Here is a 19,069-nt window from a genome sequence, read left to right as displayed (position 1 = left end):
TGAAGGTTGTCCACACGAAGATAATCCGTAAAACCTACTATTGTTTTGCTAGAACAAATAAAAGGCTTCAAGAATCAAGTGCTTTGATTCACACACACTTTGATGACATGAGAGAGAAAGAGTAAAAGGGTAGCTAGGGTTTTTGATTATTGAATAATTATCTAATGTTTTAATTTAGGTTGCACTTATATAGTGCAACAATTAAAACCCTATTCCAATAAGGAATAGCCATGGGATCCAACCCTAATTCACCCTTGCAACCAAACACCCTTTAATTGGTATTTTAAATTTCAATTAATTATTATTATTATTAGAATCAATTAATATATATAATAATATATTAACATTTAATTAATAATAATAATCCATTTAAATATATGCGCACATATATTTAAATATAATCTCACTAATTTTAATTTTAAAATTAAAATTAAATACAGGCAACAACCTCAGCAAATTTAATTGCACTGTGAGATTACCAGAATACCTTTTCATCATAGAAGATGAGAATACCCCTTTAACAAAATGATTCTTAAATTATCTTCTAGTTGTATGACCCGTAGGCTCCTTATCATATCAGCAGTGAGTAATATCGCGATTAACACCAATTAATCGTCTCACTACTCACAGAGCAAGATTGACCCCTAGTAAGGCATCATGGCCACTCGATAGATTCGGATTCAGCAAAATCGCTACCTGTCAATGATATGATTACCGTGCAATCAAATCTTTTCATCATCTGTCATCTCATCGAGGTTGAGGTATAGAAATAGTGTCAACCTCAGTTATCCTCGATATCTTTGTATTCAGTTACTGGACCAATGACTAGAACAATAAATTGGATTGAGCAACAACTCAATCCCACTGTGGCCACAGCTTTAGTGTCATTGCCATTCACTGAATTACGCTGTGAGATAACTTCTCCCGTACCCGGGAGTAATGAATCCTTTGTCAATCCACCATAGTCTTGATACACTCCTCAATTCAGCCAATCACTACCGTATTGATAGCTCTAAATAGAACTATGTTAGGCTAGTGTCAAACAACACCAATCGGTGCACAAGGTGCTCCGGTGATCTCAATTCTAAGGATTACATGCACCACCATTCGTTAGAGGATTTATTCCATAGACACTGGGGTTACCATCTATATGGAATCCTTTGGTGGGTTTGTCCAGTGAACTTGCCTATAACAAGCACCTATGTGTCACACCAGGTTGTCGGCAAATAACCTTGACAAGTGAAATCAGTCACTGTCTTTCGACAGAGTCGTTCAACACCATGATAGTCTTACCGTATTATCTGTGTCCTTGGTCAGAATAATACTAAGGCTACGGACATTTCTAGAATGGCCATCATATGTGATAATAGGATTCTCACTATTAAGATTTGAAACACTTGATACCCTCGTCACGGTTCCACCATCCTAAAGACATATATCAATACACGCAATTATGATTTACATGATATAGAAGAAAATTGTCTTTTATTGATTAATAAACATTATTACAAAGAGTCAATTTTACAATAATTAATTGGCTCTAGAGCACCTACTCTAACAGGGGAGTATTCTGGCTACGGGTTCTATTCATTCTTACCTTAAGCAGGTGAGCTCAGAGATCTGTTGCTTTTGGGCCTCTTTCGTCGTTCTCATTGATGCGCGAGATTGATTCATGATGGCTGGGTTGGTAGGTACTATCATACTCATCAGTGCACTGCTCGCGACGTTGGTTAAAATCGGAATGTCAATCATTGACAAATTGGCGCGCTTGATGCATCTCGTGAGCTTGCGAGGTTTGAGCCGGCCTTTGGCATGGGTTAAAATTGGCACGCTAATGTTGGGGATATCATCGAGTAGGATGAGTATCCTTTGGGCGACTATTGCCTTCTTTCTCCCCTATGGGCTATTTCCTTGGTCGCCTCTTGGAGTTAGTTTGCTCGTAGGACTTACGTTCATGAGTGGAATGTACCTTGTGATGTCAGGGATGTCGGTTGCTCCTTGGTGTCGATGAACCAGATTGATTGCCACTTGATTTCCAACCTGTCGGGGTAATATCTGTGTAGCATGGCTGGTTGAGGTCTTGGGGGACTGGTTGCTGATTTCTTAACTCAGCCACGTTCTGTTGCACCACTTGTGCAACCATTGTTCTGATCATCTCCACCTGTTGGTCATTCTCGGGATTTGATGTCCCCACCCCTTGATTATTCGCGACTTGTTGTGCTGGTGGCACTGGTGGTCGACGTTTGACGACGTCTTGATGCATCTCCTAGTCGGTGGTTTTCACATTGTCGTGGTTTCCAGTGTTGGTCTTTGATTTGGTATGGACCATTAGAGTTTTCAAGTGATCGGGTCACTGAAATGGATTTCTAGAAATTTTAAAATTTGGCAGAGGCCTTCCTTCTAGCACCAAAATGTTGATACGAAATTCGCACCAACGAGAGTGATCCGATTGACCTGACGGAATCGGAACGGATGTGTGCATGATTAATGATAACCAACAATTGAATGTAAAGAATGCAGTATAGTAAATGACACAAAAAGTTTTAAAGTGGTTTGACAAGTTAAGATCTTGAGCTTACGTCCACTATTTTTCTTATTTTGCTTTGAGAGCTTATAAGAAAATAGTATAATGCCTAGAAATATTTGCTAACCCCTTTTTCCATCGTGTGAAGGGGTTTATATATAAGTTTTGTACAAAGGAAAGAATAAAAATAAAGGGATTACAATTAGGATTGAAATGTAACTTCGATATTCTCGCGATTAAGTGCTGAGATTGCGCCATGATTGCTGTCGATTTAATCCCTTCCGAGATATCCAGGATCTGAGATTATCTGTGAGCTGCTTGAACAACTATCGAGATTGGTCGCAACTAGCTTGTGCTGGGTCGAGTTATATCTCGACGAGCTTATACTGAGTAGACAATCGTTTGAACCGAGCTGATTCTAGATTGAGCTATAACCTCGCAGAACTCTGACTTCTCCGAGCTTGATGGAAAAATCACACACAAAAATAACAAAGTGAGAAATTGCATAAATTTATATGTGTAATTATTGAAAATATACCTAAAACAATTTTTTTAAATATTAAAAAAAGTTCAAGGAATTTTGAACATATTTATATATTGTCGTGACTCCTTTTTATTTTTTAAATAAAAAATATTTTAAAAATTTTAAGTACATTTTCCTCAATTTGGAAATATATATATTTTTATAAATTATCAATTCGTAATGGTTTTTCTAAATAGATTTTCACCATTTTAAATTTTAATTTTTTAGGTTAGAAAATTAAATTTAAATTACGCACTATATATTTTGGAAGGTTTCAATTTTATTTTCATTATGTAATTCTTTTAGTTTACAATATTTAAAATTAAAAAATTAAAAATGTATTTTTCAATGAAATGCTTGGGGTAAATTATTCAAGTTTGAAATTTCATCTGGGTATTTTTGATTGCATTGGTCAAATCAGCCAACGCACAAACTTAACCATAGAAATTAATAGGGGTGTTCGGTTCCGGGTACTGCATTTTGAAGGACCCGGAACCGGAATCGACGGTTCCTTGAAATTTGGAACCAGAACCGAATCGTGGTTCTGGTTCCTATATCCCAGAACCAGAACCTGTAACTATGGTTCGGTTCCGGTTCTGGGTACCCTGTAATATTACATGACCCCCCAAAAATTTTTAAAATGGCAAAAAAAAACCCTTAAAAACTTACAAATACCCCCCCACCTGGCACTTGTTAACAAAAATAAATTAACATTATAAATTCAAAATTCAAAACTCCATTACTTTGTAAAGGCAGATTCTCAAAGTCAAACCAACTTACTTTAATATTATGAAATATAAATTAAATGTATTCACATTATTTTTTCCCACAAAATTTTATTAACCCCCATAATCTTTAATTTTATTTATATTAGTCTCGTTTTCTGGTTCCTGTTTTGGTTCCGGTTTCTAACTATAGGAACCGGAACCGCACAGTAACGGTTCTAAAAATTTGGAACCGGAACCTACCCATTGACGACTGTTCTGGTAGGAACCAGAACCAAACCGAGTTCCTGCCGGTTTCGGTTCCAACCGGTTCTTTTGAACACCCCTAAAATTAAGAGTAGTTCAACTTTGTGGAGGCTATTTAATTTCCGAAGTTTTAAAAGTGTGTAAATGGCATTAACCCTTATGTTGTTTAGTTTAAAATTAATTTACGAACCCTTACATGTTCCTACATTTTTTCCTCTGCCCCCAACTCTCAATTAATGGATCTAAAATGATTGAATTAATGGATTATGTTTGTTTAATTTGTTTCATTATATATCTATTGATTACTTTATCAAAAGGTTACAATATATGATTGAAATATTATGACCCTGTTTATAGTCATTACTCCAAGCAATGTAAGATTAAGAAGGGTAACGCTATTTCACCTCATACAATATTTCTACTTTTAAGTATTTGATTTCCAACCATCAATCTAATGTAGTTTAATAACAAGTGACTCGAAAATATACTACCTTAAACTTCTATTAAATTACAATAAATCCTAGTTAATAATTAGTGTCTCCCTTTATGTCAAAATTTAAATTACTCTAATCAAACTCTAATAAATAAATTATTCTCGCTTAATAGATATATCCTGATGGACTATTCAATTAATTTCTAAATGTAAGTTAAATTCTGTTATTATTAGGCAGAATTTTTTCAGACAATTGCTACATACGAATCAATTTTCAACTCTTCTTCTTTATTTGCTTTACCCCTTCATGCAGAAACCATAATCAGTCAAACCATGGGCTCTGCTTGCCTCTCAACATTTCGAGAGCCTTCCACACAACGCTATTACACTTGAATCCTGATCCGTATGCAATTTGCCAAACTCGTCACCTCTCTTCATCCTTTTGTTTGCCTCCAAATAGCCGTTCTACCAACAACTACTGCTCGACGTGTTCCCAAATCGCTCCAATGTCTTCCTTGAAGCCTCCAGGTACTCTTGCGTAAGCTCCAAGTTCTTCTGAATTTCATCCAACACTTTCTTGCTCGTCCCCAGTAGGCATATGTGCTCAAACGCCAGCTTGTAGTCGTATATATGGCTTCTCGTCTTTCCTGAAGAGCAAGTTTTTGAAGAAATGAAACTGCTCGGAGAAAGGCAAAACTAGGGGGCCGAGAGTTGTGATGTTCGCCTTCAGGGCATGGCCTCCCTCCTCTATCACTTCCTTGCTCACTGATAGCCCTTGCCTCCCTTCTGCATCTTCCTTTAAATGTTTGCCTTGAAGCTTCTGTTATCCATGCCTTTGTGCGTTCGAACCGCTGCAAGATATATAAATAATTCGGGAACAAAATTTTGTTGTTCGTTCTGAACTCAAGTTTGTTTTGGTACCTGTTTGAGTTGGTACTTGGAGCGCCACGGTCGAGCGGCAGCTTGAGAGCAACAGTGCAGAGCGCCCATCGAAAGAAGCGTTAGGGAAAGCATGTCGGGGTCATTGCCATTGTACCATGTATGGCTCACAACTTCTGTGCTAACTACAAGCGCGTACGAGCCCGATAAGCGATCAATAAGTCTCTGCTAATCGATGGCGATAATTCCAGCTGCACAGCCCATGCCACCGAGATTGAAGTTGTTAATATTGTGCTTGAGTTTGTAATGATTTATTTCATTGATGAAAGTGATGGGGTAGTGTTCAAAACTCCGCAGTTAACGACGAGGATTTTGATGTCCTTTGGCCGGATTTTGGTGGCCGCAAGAAGGTCATCATCGCTCCAAAAATACCATTGCCGCCCTCCTCTCGACCATCCTTTAAATTTGGTTTGTAACCGGGCGAAAAACCGTTCTAGGCAGGTAAGTCTCATCGCCAATGCCGGAATTTTTCAACTTGTTGCTTAAATTCCAGGGCAGCCTCGTTAAAATTGCCTGATTTTCTTGCTAGCACCATGATCTTCCTTTGAAATCTATGTAAACATTTCGCACGAATATGTTACAATACAAATAAAATAAAAAAACCTACATATATATACACATATATACACAGAGAGAGAAGAGAGAGAGAGAGAAGATTAAATGAAGAATATATACGTACATACATATATAAAGCGAGGGATTACCTTGAGTTGATTTGGTGACGATAACAACGAAATCGACTAGATAAATTGAGCGAGCGATTAAATAAGATAAAGATAAATAACGAAGGAGAGTAATCCGTATATAAAAGAGCAAGAGTGAGGTCATATTTGGGGCAGAAATCATTCCAGCGAGCTTGGCGATTCCACCATGAGGATCAGAATGAGAAAGGTGCAGTTAAGAGGTAAAAGCCATGAGAAAGGAGATAGCCATAACCGAGCTTCACGTATTTTAGTTAACAGAACTCAATAAATTAGGGAGGCCATGGCGAACCCTAACGGAGAAATTCAAAGAGCCGGCATATGGACCCGAACTTCAATGCCCTTATTCACAATCTCAGCGGAAATTATCTCCCTCTCTTGCTGCTTCCATATTAGATCGAACAAGAAAAATGTATGATGCAAATTAATGTATAAATTAATTCACGATTTAATAAGGTTAACAAGAAGAGACTGAAGAGGATGACAAGTAATGGAGATATATATATATTTAGGAGAGCCGTAAGGAAAATAATACAATAATGCATGTGGTTACGTGAAGGACAGCATTGAAGAAGGTAACAGAAAGGAGGGGTTTTGTGCATGAAGGCATGGAACAGCAGGTTTGTGGCACAAGAGAAGTTGTGTGTTTTGTGCTGTACTTCAAGTAAACCACATGCACATGTGTAATACATGAAAACAAAAAAAAAATCTCTTATATATAACTAAATCAATCATCAATCCGTACGTGTCGTATATATTGACGTGAAATTCTCGTATCAGTTATATATATAACTAACGAGGGAGAGGAAATAAGTATTTTTTGGGGTAATCTATCATGAATCGTTGCTCATTGTTTTTAGTTTGGAATTATTTTACTGCAAAACCCTAAAATGCATTCAATGAGTAAACAAGTAATGAGTATGCTAATTTTCCCAAAAACTATCACAAAGTCTGATCCTAAGTGATATGCTATCATTTACATGTCAACTATATTAGATGAATAAAGATAGATTAAACGCTTCTCATAAACGTTGCAGTTCACAATTGATTAATTTGCATTAATTAGACAAACCTATATTGAAGAGACAGAACTTATTATAATCAATTACGAATAGACAAGAAAGTTAAAAATTTTGTCGGTTAATATTAGTCTACAGATAACACATCACTTATGATGAAATTTTTGGAATATATTTTAGAAAAACTACTCTTACAAAAAAGAGTCAAGTTACAAAAAAAAGACTTGAGGGGATTTCAGTAATGTTGTATTTGTGAGCTGCAGATTGGCCGTGAGCATGTTACTATACAATTATAAGCTATAATGAAATTCACAAAACAAATCAATCATTTCACGCACTTACTGTTGCTGCCAACCTTCTCATCATTTTGTCCTTCTTCTTTCCCCACTTTTAACCATTATATATATATAACAACTTCCAGATTTGTTAGTTCTCCTCTCTAAGTTATCTCATGCTCTTCTTGTATCCTAATTCTTTCCAACCAATTTGTTTTGGCCACATTCCATTCTACAAGTATATACATGTACAGGTGGTGGAGCTAAAGGACACCTGCACTGCAAGGACTGCGAGAAAGCCGTGCGTAAAGCCTTGTGCAAGATTACAGGTACGTAAAAGGTGGAATACGACATATTTTCCGACTCGCTTCGCGTTGGGACAATTGTATTGACTTCCGACGTGACTGTTGTCGAAATGTTTATAGATTCTTGACACTGTCGGATTTGCGTCGACGAAACAAAAAACTTTTTGATTCGAACGATCAAAGAGCAATAACCCGTTTAGAGTGATCCAATAGTCATTATGATGTACCGTTACCCAATAACATAATAACTCTCATCCCTCTCGGTATATTTGTATTATCAATGCTTTAATTATATGGGATTTGAATTCTTTAAAGGAATTACTAAACATGCCATATTGTTGTATTATTGACGATAGATTTTGTTGATAGGTGTAAAGTGTGTGGAGATGGATATGGGATTGAACAGATAAGGGTGTTAGGTATATGAATCATAGAGTTGTTGAGAAAACTTTCAGAATCGGGAAGAAAAGCAGAGGTTTTGTCATCTTCATCTTCATCAATTAGATAAGTTGGCAATTGCAAGGGGGGCAGAGTCCAAGCTTCCCGTGGTTACCGCTGCAATTCCAAGATGTTGTTATACAAGTTCCAAACGCAGTGCTTCCGTTCTTATAAGATATCAAGATTGCCAAAGTTTAGATGTAAGCTGTACTATGTACATTTCGTTAAGCTTAAGCTCAATAAATAATCATGATTCGTGGAGAACTCTAGAAATGATAAAATGAAGAAGCTTCAACTGATCAATGGTAAATCTGAGAACTATTTTTTAACATAGAAAATAAAATAATATTAAGAAAAAGTTCACATCCTTTTATGGTACTCTCCAACCAGATTATTTTCTGTTTCTAGTAGTATAATCATGTTTTGTTGAGTGTAAATTGTAAACTGCTAACTAACTTCCTATTTGGAATCTCAAAATATTTAGCCAAGGGAAAGGATTAGTGTTATATATTGACCATTCAAAAAATATCATTAATTAGTAGAATTATAAGATGGTGGTCCATGATTCTTCTCGTAAAATTTAGTGGAATTTGTTTTCATATACGAGAATTAGATGATAACATTCAAAATTTTATTTGTAATAATGTAAATAGAATTGAGTATTAGAATAAGGAAAATATTTAAGTGATAAATTATTTAAATATTACCTTTTAGAAGAGGTTTAATTTATGTAACCATTAAATTACATAACACTTTCATATTTTTCTTTTAAATAAAATCTTGGCTCTTGTGGCCTCTTATAAAATGGGCGCTAGGCAACTACCTCAGCTACTTAGGGCTTCAGCTGGGAACTGGCCATAAAACATCAGTTATGATATATAGAAATCAATGGAAGCTTATGTTGAATTTGCAAAAATTGCAACTCACTTGGTTCTCATCTTTACAATTTGTTTCCAAAGCTTTCTGTATGAATTTGCATTCTTATTTTCATTTTCATTATACTTATACATATGTATAATGTTCAAGTTAATGACTTGGAATTGGGTAAAACTTCTTAATTTATTCTATTTTTGTTAAAAGTTAATGCGTAAAAAAACTGTTTTGATTAATATCTTAATGGAGATGGCCTATAAGGAAATAAGTAACATATTTTTTGCGGACTTTTAGAAATCTATGTCATATAGCTTGCAAGTAAATTTTGAGTCATAGGTGCAGATTTCATTTGGTTTTCTCACAAAGCCACAAGTGACATTGTTTTAAGCAAGGTTCAGATCAACCAAATGGTAATAACACTGAAATCTTCAAGCCCACTTAACAAAACCAAACTTCTGAAAAACTTCCAGTTTCCCAATGAGTCCTACAGCTAGTGGCTGGAAAAAAAAAATGTCCTGTCTAAAGCTGCAATGTTTATCAAGCCCACCATGACTTTTTTTTTTTCATTTGAAAACTCCAAAACATGGAAAGCTTAAGCTGTTAGAGACGTGTTTTGGTAGCATAATAATCGATCTGACAGCTTCAAGTATTAGAAAATTAGTTAAAGTAGACGAGCTTTAGGCTAGCTGTATGTATGTTGCAATTAAGTGAAATTATATAACCATAAGCTCAACTTTTTGCTCTATTTTAGTCAATTTTAGCACTGTTCACAATGAGTTCTTCATGGTTTCTCTTTCATGAAAAATAATTAAAATGCAATTCATATGCCCAATAAATTCGATACTAAACTTCCAGGAGTTGTTAGCCATCATAGAAAATGTATGATTGAAAATATGACTCTACATGAAGTAGTTTGATAAAGTTTATGGTCCGAGTTGGCATTGCATCGTTGGCCGGTGCAAGTTTTGGCTCATTCGTAACCCACTCAACAGGTTGTTTCCTATACTTTTCAATTAAGAAACTCTATATTTTTGTTTTGAAAACAGAAGTTCAAAGAGCTTTAGGCGAAACTCATTAATGAGATTGATGAGATCTTAGATTATTCATATTCATTGGAAAAAATGATGTATGAAGGGTCATCTACGCAAAAGGTGTATGAAGTAACTTTTGATCAAAATGATCTGAGGGAAAAACTTGCAAAGATGATTGTGTTACATGAGCCTCCACTATCCTTGATGAGTTTGTGGGTTTTCGAAGATTCATGAAGAGTGCATAACCTTTGTTTTCTCCGATGAATAGAAACACACTCAAGAAAGAAATTTTCAAGACATATCAAATGGAAAACGTTAAGACAACGTACTTATTGGCTTATTGCTTACTAGTGGAAGTAGAGTTGCTATTACAACTGATATGTGGACTGCTAGCTATAAAAAAGAAAGATGTATGGTTATTACGGCTCATTGGATTGATAACAATGAACATTACACAGTCGGATCATGAGGTACCATATCTTACGCTTAATTTTATTGTTTTCTTGAATAACTCTGCTATTTATTGACACATTCTTTTGATTATGTATTATTTGTTTCTTTATATTAAAAAAGTTTGTATACATGCCTTGCCCAGATACAGCTGAGACACTTACCGTGTTTTAGAATAGTGTTTGTTGGATTGGAATATTGATGGAAAATTGTCTACTTTAACAGTTGATAATGATTCCATGATTACCATGTTGTTGAATAACAAAAAATAATTCTTCTAGCCCATTGATCTTGGGGTGGAAATTTATATCGCATGCGATGCTATGTTTATACATTGAATCTGAAAGTAAAAGATGGGTTAGAAATAATGGGAGATAGCATACAAAAATAGAGGTAGTGTCACTTATTGGATTGCTACACCAAGAAGAAGAGAGAAATTTGAGGAAATAGCTCAACAAGTAAATGTGAAGTACACATAGAAATTAGTGCTTGATAGTAGAACTAGGTGGAATTCAACCTATTTGATGCTCAATACTTTGTTGTATAAAGAAGTTTTTGTTCGTTTGGAAAAGCATGAATCACAGTATACTTGTTTCCCTGAGGAAAGTGAGTGGGAGTTGGCAAAGGAAATGTGTGAGAAGTTGAATATGTTTCATAAATTGACATTGGTGTTTTCTAGCACTAAATATCCAACAAATTAGGTAAAAAGAGGTTAAATCATATAGTTGGGCAATCGAATAGAATAAAAGGCAAAACCACAATTAGAGAATAAGAGACACCAAAGAGAGTTAATTTGTGAGGTTTGTAAGAGACTCTTGTAGTTTTTCTTCTTCTTCTTCATAATGAAATTCTACAATGATAAAATAGATGTAGTTTTCGTATGGAGAGTGGACTACTCTAAATAGTGCGTTTGTGTGTGTGGTTGATTATTTGTTCAATTTATTTTCGCTTTCATAGAAATTTAGGATTTACTAGCATTCAGTTAAATCCCCGCAACATATTAGATTGTTATTCATTGAGTGTTGGCTGTGACGATTATCATAGATCATAAGTACAAGATGTTCTTGGTTTATTTTTATTTCAACAAAATCTATGTGGATGAGGCATATTCTCATAAGAAAAGAATTTTGGATCTTTGTCGTGACTTGGTGAAATACAATAAAACAAATGCTACATTAAAGAAACTCTTCTCACTGTTGTGATTCTTCCATTGGCATTTCCAGTTCTACATCAACTTTGAGTCCCATGGTTGATCCTCTGTTCTTTGATGAATTTGAAGCGTTTGTAGTTCAAAATGATTCCCGCCAAGTTAATTCTAAGCTAGATCATTGTTTAGAAGAGAGTACCGTACTAAAGATTAAGGAGTTTGATAATTTGGGATGGTAGAAGATAAATAAAGGTAAATATCATTTATTGTCTCAAATCGCTAGAGATATATTAGCGATTCATGTTTTTACAGTTGCATATGAGTCAACGATTGGTACTGGTGATAAATTTTTTAGTCCATATCGTAGTAGGCTTTTCCCTACAACATTGGAGACTTTAATGTGTACCCAAAATTGGATTTGGGCTAATATTCAAGGTATAAGTTTTCTTGAGTTTCTTTATTTCTAATTATATGAATTTTATTTATTTTGTTTTTAGTATTAATATCTTAATCTCTTTTTTTTTTTTTGTAAAATTAGGTTCAACTCTTGAAGATGAAATGTTGGGGAGTGAAGAACATGAAGATATGGAAAAATAGTTGACACAAGTTGATTGAAAGTATAAGTTTACTTGAGTTTCTTTGTTTCTAATTGTACATATATTATTTATTATTGTTTTGGATTTATAAGGTTAACAAGAAGAGACTGAAGAGGATGACAAGTAATGGAGATATATATATATTTAGGAGAGCCGTAGAGGAAAATAATACAATAATGCATGTGGTTACGTGAAGGACAGCATTGAAGAAGGTAACAGAAAGGAGGGGTTTTGTGCATGAAGCATGGACAGCAGGTTTGTGGCACAAGAGAAGTTGTGTGTTTTGTGCTGTACTTCAAGTAAACCACATGCACATGTGTAATACATGAAAACAAAAAAAAAATCTCTTATATATAACTAAATCAATCATCAATCCGTACGTGTCTTATATTGACGTGAAATTCTCGTATCAGTTATATATATAACTAACGAGGGAGAGGAAATAAGTATTTTTTGGGGTAATCTATCATGAATCGTTGCTCATTGTTTTTAGTTTGGAATTATTTTACTGCAAAACCCTAAAATGCATTCAATGAGTAAACAAGTAATGAGTAATGCTAATTTTCCCAAAAACATATCACAAAAGTCTGATCCTAAGTGATATGCTATCATTTACATGTCAAACTATATTAGATGAATAAAGATAGTTAAACGCTTCTCATAAACGTTGCATTCACAATTGATTAATTTGCATTAATAGCATAACCTATATTGAAGAGACAGAACTTATTATCAATCAATTACGAATAGACAAAAAGTTAAAAATTTTGTCGGTTAATATTAGTCTACAGATAACACATCACTATGATGAAATTTTTGGAATATATTTTAGAAAAACTACTCTTACAAAAAAGAGTCAAGTTACAAAAAAAAGACTTGAGGGATTTCAGTAATTGTACTTTGTGAGCTGCAGATTGGCCGTGGCATGTTCTATACAATTATAAGCTATAATGAAATTCACAAAACAAATCAATCATTTCACGCACTTACTGTTGCTGCCAACCTTTCATCATTTTGTCCTTCTTCTTTCCCCACTTTTAACCATTATAATATATAACAACTTCCAGATTTGTTAGTTCTCCTCTCTAAGTTATCTCATGCTCTTCTTGTATCCTAATTCTTTCCAACCAATTTGTTTTGGCCACATTCCATTCTACAAGTATATACATGTACAGGTGGTGGAGCTAAAGGACACCTGCACTGCAAGGACTGCGAGAAAGCCGTGCGTAAAGCCTTGTGCAAGATTACAGGTACGTAAAAGGTGGAATACGACATATTTTCCGACTCGCTTCGCGTTGGGACAATTGTATTGACTTCCGACGTGACTGTTGTCGAAATGTTTATAGATTCTTGACACTGTCGGATTTGCGTCGACGAAACAAAAAACTTTTTGATTCGAACGATCAAAGAGCAATAACCCGTTTAGAGTGATCCAATAGTCATTAGATGTACCGTTACCCAATAACATAATAACTCTCATCCCTCTCGGTATATTTGTATTATCAATGCTTTAATTATATGGGATTTGAATTCTTTAAAGGAATTACTAAACATGCCATATTGTTGTATTATTGACGATAGATTTTGTTGATAGGTGTAAAGTGTGTGGAGATGGATATGGGATTGAACAGATAAGGGTGTTAGGTATATGAATCATAGAGTTGTTGAGAAAACTTTCAGAATCGGGAAGAAAAGCAGAGGTTTTGTCATCTTCATCTTCATCAATTAGATAAGTGGCAATTGCAAGGGGGCAGAGTCCAAGGCTTCCCGTGGTTACCGCTGCAATTCCAAGATGTTGTTATACAAGTTCCAAACGCAGTGCTTCCGTTCTTAAAGATATCAGATTGCCAAAGTTTAGATGTAGCTGTACTATGTACATTTCGTTAAGCTTAAGCTCAATAAATAATCATGATTCGTGGAGAACTCTAGAAATGATAAAATGAAGAAGCTTCAACTGATCAATGGTAAATCTGAGAACTATTTTTTAACATAGAAAATAAAATCAATATTAAGAAAAAGTTCACATCCTTTTATGGTACTCTCCAACCAGATTATTTTCTGTTTCTAGTAGTATAATCATGATTTTGTTGAGTGTAAATTGTAAACTGCTAACTAACTTCCTATTTGGAATCTCAAAATATTTAGCCAAGGGAAAGGATTAGTGTTATATATTGACCATTCAAAAAATATCATTAATTAGTAGAATTATAAGATGGTGGTCCATGATTCTTCTCGTAAAATTTAGTGGAATTTGTTTTCATATACGAAATTAGATGATAACATTCAAAATTTTATTGTAATAATGTAAATAGAATTTGAGTATTAGAAAAGGAAAATATTTAAGTGATAAATTATTTATTTACCTTTTAGAAGAGGTTTAATTTATGTAACCATTAAATTACATAACACTTTCATATTTTTCTTTTAAATAAAATCTTGGCTCTTGTGGCCTCTTATAAAATGGGCGCTAGGCAACTACCTCAGCTACTTAGGGCTTCAGCTGGGAACTGGCCATAAAACATCAGTTATGATATATAGAAATCAATGGAAGCTTAATGTTGAATTTGCAAAAATTGCTAACTCACTTGGTTCTCATCTTTACAATTTGTTTCCAAAGCTTTTCTGTATGAATTTGCATTCTTATTTCATTTTCATTATACTTATACATATGTATAATGTTCAAGTTAATGACTTGGAATTGGGTAAAACTTCTTAATTTATTCTATTTTTGTTAAAAGTTGAATGCGTAAAAAAACTTTTTGATTAAATATCTTAATGGAGAGGCCTATAGGAAATAAGTAACATATTTTTTGCGGACTTTTAGAAATCTATGTCATATAGCTTGCAAGTAAATTTTGAGTCATAGGTGCAGTTTCATTTGGTTTTCTCACAAAGCCACAATGACATTGTTTTAAGCAAGGTTCAGATCAACCAAATGGTAATAACACTGAAATCTTCAAGCCCACTTAACAAAACCAAACTTCTGAGAAAACTTCCAGTTTCCCAATGAGTCCTACAGCTAGTGGCTGGAAAAAAAAAATGTCCTGTCTAAAGCTGCAATGTTATCAGAGCCCACCATGACTTTTTTTTTTTCAATTTGAAACTCCAAAACTGGAAACTTAGCTGTTAGAGACGTGTTTGGTAGCATATAATCGATCTGACAGCTTCAAGTATTAGAAAATTAGTTAAGTAGACGAGCTTTAGTCTAGCTGTATGTATGTTGCAATTAAGTGAAATTATATAACCATAAGCTCAACTTTTGGCTCTATTTTAGTCAATTTTAGCACTGTTCAAATGAGTTCTTCATGGTTTCTCTTTCATGAACAATAATTTGTTCAACTTTGTGGAGGCTAAGTTTAATTTCCGAAGTTTTAAAAGGTGTAAATGGCATTAACCCTTAGTTTGTTTAGTTTAAAATTAATTTACGAACCCTTAAATGTTCCTACATTTTTTCCTCTGCCCCCAACTCTCAATTAATGGATCTAAAATGATTGAATTAAATGGATTATGTTGTTTAATTTGTTTCATTATATAATCTATTGATTACTTTATCAAAAGGTTACAATATATGATTGAAATATTATGACCCTAGTTTATAGTCATTAGTCCAAGCAATGTAATGATTAAGAAGGGTAACGCTATTTCACCTCATACAATATTTCTACTTTTAAGTATTTGATTTCCAACCATCAATCTAATGTAGTTTAATAACAAGTGACTCGAAAATATACTACCTTAAACTTCTATTAAATTACAATAAATCCATAGTTAATAATTAGTGTCTCCCTTTATGTCAAAATTTAAATTACTCTAATCAAACTCTAATTAAATAAATTATTCTCGCTTAATAGATATATCCTGATGGACTATTCAAATTAATTTCTAAATGTAAGTTAAATTCTGTTATTATTAGGCAGAATTTTTTCAGACAATTGCTACATATGAATCAATTTTCAACTCTTCTTCTTTAATTTGCTTTACCCCTTCATGCAGAAACCATAATCAGTCAAACCATGGGCTCTGCTTAGGCCTCTCAACATTTCTGAGAGCCTTCCACACAACGCTATTACACTTGAATCCTGATCCGTATGCAATTTGCCAAACTCTGTCACCTCTCTTCATCCTTTTGTTTGCCTCCAAATAAGCCAGTTCATACCACACACTACTGCTCGACGTGTTCCCAAATCTCTCCAATGTCTTCCTTGAAGCCTCCATGTACTCTTGCGTAAGCTCCAAGTTCTTCTGAATTTCATCCAACACTTTCTTGCTCGTCCCCAGTATGCATATGTGCTCAAACGCCAGCTTGTAGTCAGGTATATATGGCTTCGTCTTCTTCCTGAAGAGCAAGTTTTTGAAGAAATGAAACTGCTCGGAGAAAGGCAAAACTAGAGGGCCGAGAGTTGTGATGTTCGCCTTCAGGGCATGGCCTCCCTCCTCTATCACTTCCTTGCTCACTGATAGCCCTTGCCTCCCTTCTGCATCTTCCTTTAAATATATTGCCTTGAAGCTTCTGTTATCCATGCCTTTGTGCGTTCGAACCAGCTGCAAGATATATAAAATAATTCGGGAACAAAATTTTGTTGTTCAAGTTCTGAACTCAAAGTTTGTTTTGGTACCTGTTTGAGTTGGTACTTGGAGCGCCAGCGGTCGAGGCGGCAGCTTGAGAGCAACAGTGCAGCAGCGCCCATTCGAAAGAAGCAGTTAGGGAGAAGCATGTCGGGGTCATTGCCATTGTACCATGTATGGCTCACAACTTCTGTGCTAACTACAAGCGCGTACGAGCCCGGATAAGCGATCAATAAGTCTCTGGCTAAATCGATGGCGATAATTCCAGCTGCACAGCCCATGCCACCGAGATTGAAGTTGTTAATATTGTGCTTGAGTTTGTAATGATTTATTATCATTGATGAAAGTGATGGGGTAGTGTTCAAAACTCCGCAGTTAACGACGAGGATTTTGATGTCCTTTGGCCGGATTTTGGTGGCCGCAAGAAGGTCATCAATCGCTCCAAAAAATACCATTGCCGCCTCCTCTCGACCATCCTTTAAATTTGGTTTGTAACCGGGGCGAAAAACCGTTCTAGGCAGGTAAGTCTCATCGCCAATGCCGGAATTTTTCATAACTTGTTGCTTAAATTCCAGGGCAGCCTCGTTAAAATTGCCTGATTTTCTTGCTAGCACCATGAATTCTTCCTTTGAAATCTATGTAAACATTTCGCACGAATATGTTACAATACAAATAAAATAAAAAAACCTACAATATATATACACATATATACACACACACACAGAGAGAGAGAGAGAGAGAGAGAGAGAGAGAGAGAAGGATTAAATGAAGATACATATATACGTACATACATATATAAAGCGAGGGATTACCTTGAGTTGATTTGGTGGACGATAACAAGCGAAATCGACTAAATAAATTGAGCGAGCAATTAAATGAAGATAAAGATAAATAACGAAGGAGAGTAATCCGATTATAAAAAGAGCAAGAGTGAGGTCATATTTGGGGCAGAAATCATTCCAGGCGAGCTTGGCGATTCCACCACTGAGGATCAGAATGAGAAGAGGTGCAGTTAAGAGGTAAAAGCCATGAGAAAGGAGATAGCCATAACCGAGCTTCACGTATTTTAAGTTAACAGAACTCAATAAATTAGGGAGGCCATGGCGAACCCTAACGGAGAAATTCAAAGAGCCGGCATATGGACCCGAATCTTCAATGCCCTTATTCACAATCTCAGCGGAAATTATCTCCTGCTCTCTTGCTGCTTCCATATTAGATCGAACAAGAAAAATGTATGATGCAAATTAATGTATAAATTAATTCACATGATTTAATAAGGTTAACAAGAAGAGACTGAAGAGGATGACAAGTAATGGAGATATATATATATTTAGGAGAGCCGTAGAGGAAAATAATACAATAATGCATGTGGTTACGTGAAGGACAGCATTGAAGAAGGTAACAGAAAGGAGGGATTTTGTGCATGAAGGCATGGAACAGCAGGTTTGTGGCACAAGAGAAGTTGTGTGTTTTGTGCTGGTACTTCAAGTAAACCACATGCACATGTGTAATACATGAAAACAAAAAAAAAATCTCTTATATATAACTAAATCAATCATCAATCCGTACGTGTCATATATACTGACGTGAAATTCTCGTATCAGTTATATATATAACTAACGAGGGAGAGGAAATTAAGTATTTTTTGGGGTAATCTATCATGAATCGTTGCTCATTGGTTTTTAGTTTGGAATTATTTTACTGCAAAACCCTAAAATATATTCAAATGAGTAAAACAAGTAATGAGTAATGCTAATTTTCCCAAAACATATCACAAAAGTCTCATCCTAAGTGATATGCTATCATTTACATGTCAAAACTACATTAGATAAAATAAAGAGAGACTGATAAACACTTCTTATAAATGTTACAGTTCACAATTGATTAACTTACATTGATTATACATAATCTATTGTTGAAGAGACATAACTTATTATAAATTGATCAATTACAAACAGACATATCACATTTGTGAAAGAAAATTAATAAAAAGTGTTTGTCAGTTAATATTACTACACAGATAACACATCACCTATGATAAAATTTTTGGAATATATTTTAGAAAAACTACTCTTAAAAAAAAAAAAAAAAAAAAAAAAGTCAAGTTACAAAAAAAGAATTGAGTGGAATTTCAGTAATGTGTACTTTGTGAGCTGCAGATTGGCCGTGCGCATGTAACTATACAATTATCAGCTATAATGAAATTCACAAACAAAATCAATCATTTCACGCACTTACTGTTGCTGCCAACCTTTCTCATCATTTTGTCCTTCTTCTT

General features: G+C 34.8%; 1 protein-coding gene and 1 pseudogene across 1 annotated transcript; both read right to left on the bottom strand.

Moving 5' to 3' along the window:
* Positions 1 to 4,773: 4,773 nt before the first annotated feature.
* On the bottom strand, positions 4,774 to 5,925 carry LOC116122617 (annotated as a pseudogene).
* A 10,302-nt stretch (positions 5,926 to 16,227) lies between these two features.
* LOC116122685 (3-ketoacyl-CoA synthase 15-like) lies at positions 16,228 to 18,066 on the bottom strand. Its single transcript, XM_031408519.1, has 3 exons — positions 17,604 to 18,066; positions 16,842 to 17,426; positions 16,228 to 16,767 (listed from the first exon to the last, which is right to left on the bottom strand). The coding sequence occupies exons 1-3, from the start codon at positions 18,000 to 18,002 to the stop codon at positions 16,228 to 16,230; spliced, it is 1,524 nt and encodes a 507-aa protein (XP_031264379.1). The 5' UTR covers positions 18,003 to 18,066.
* Between the last annotated feature and the right edge of the window lie 1,003 nt (positions 18,067 to 19,069).

Source organism: Pistacia vera, unplaced genomic scaffold (assembly GCF_008641045.1).
Source record: "Pistacia vera cultivar Batoury unplaced genomic scaffold, PisVer_v2 Contig136, whole genome shotgun sequence".
In the NCBI taxonomy this organism is placed as follows: Eukaryota; Viridiplantae; Streptophyta; class Magnoliopsida; order Sapindales; family Anacardiaceae; genus Pistacia; species Pistacia vera.
Note: the sequence above shows the minus strand (reverse complement) of the source record. Positions and strands in the feature narration are given on the sequence as shown.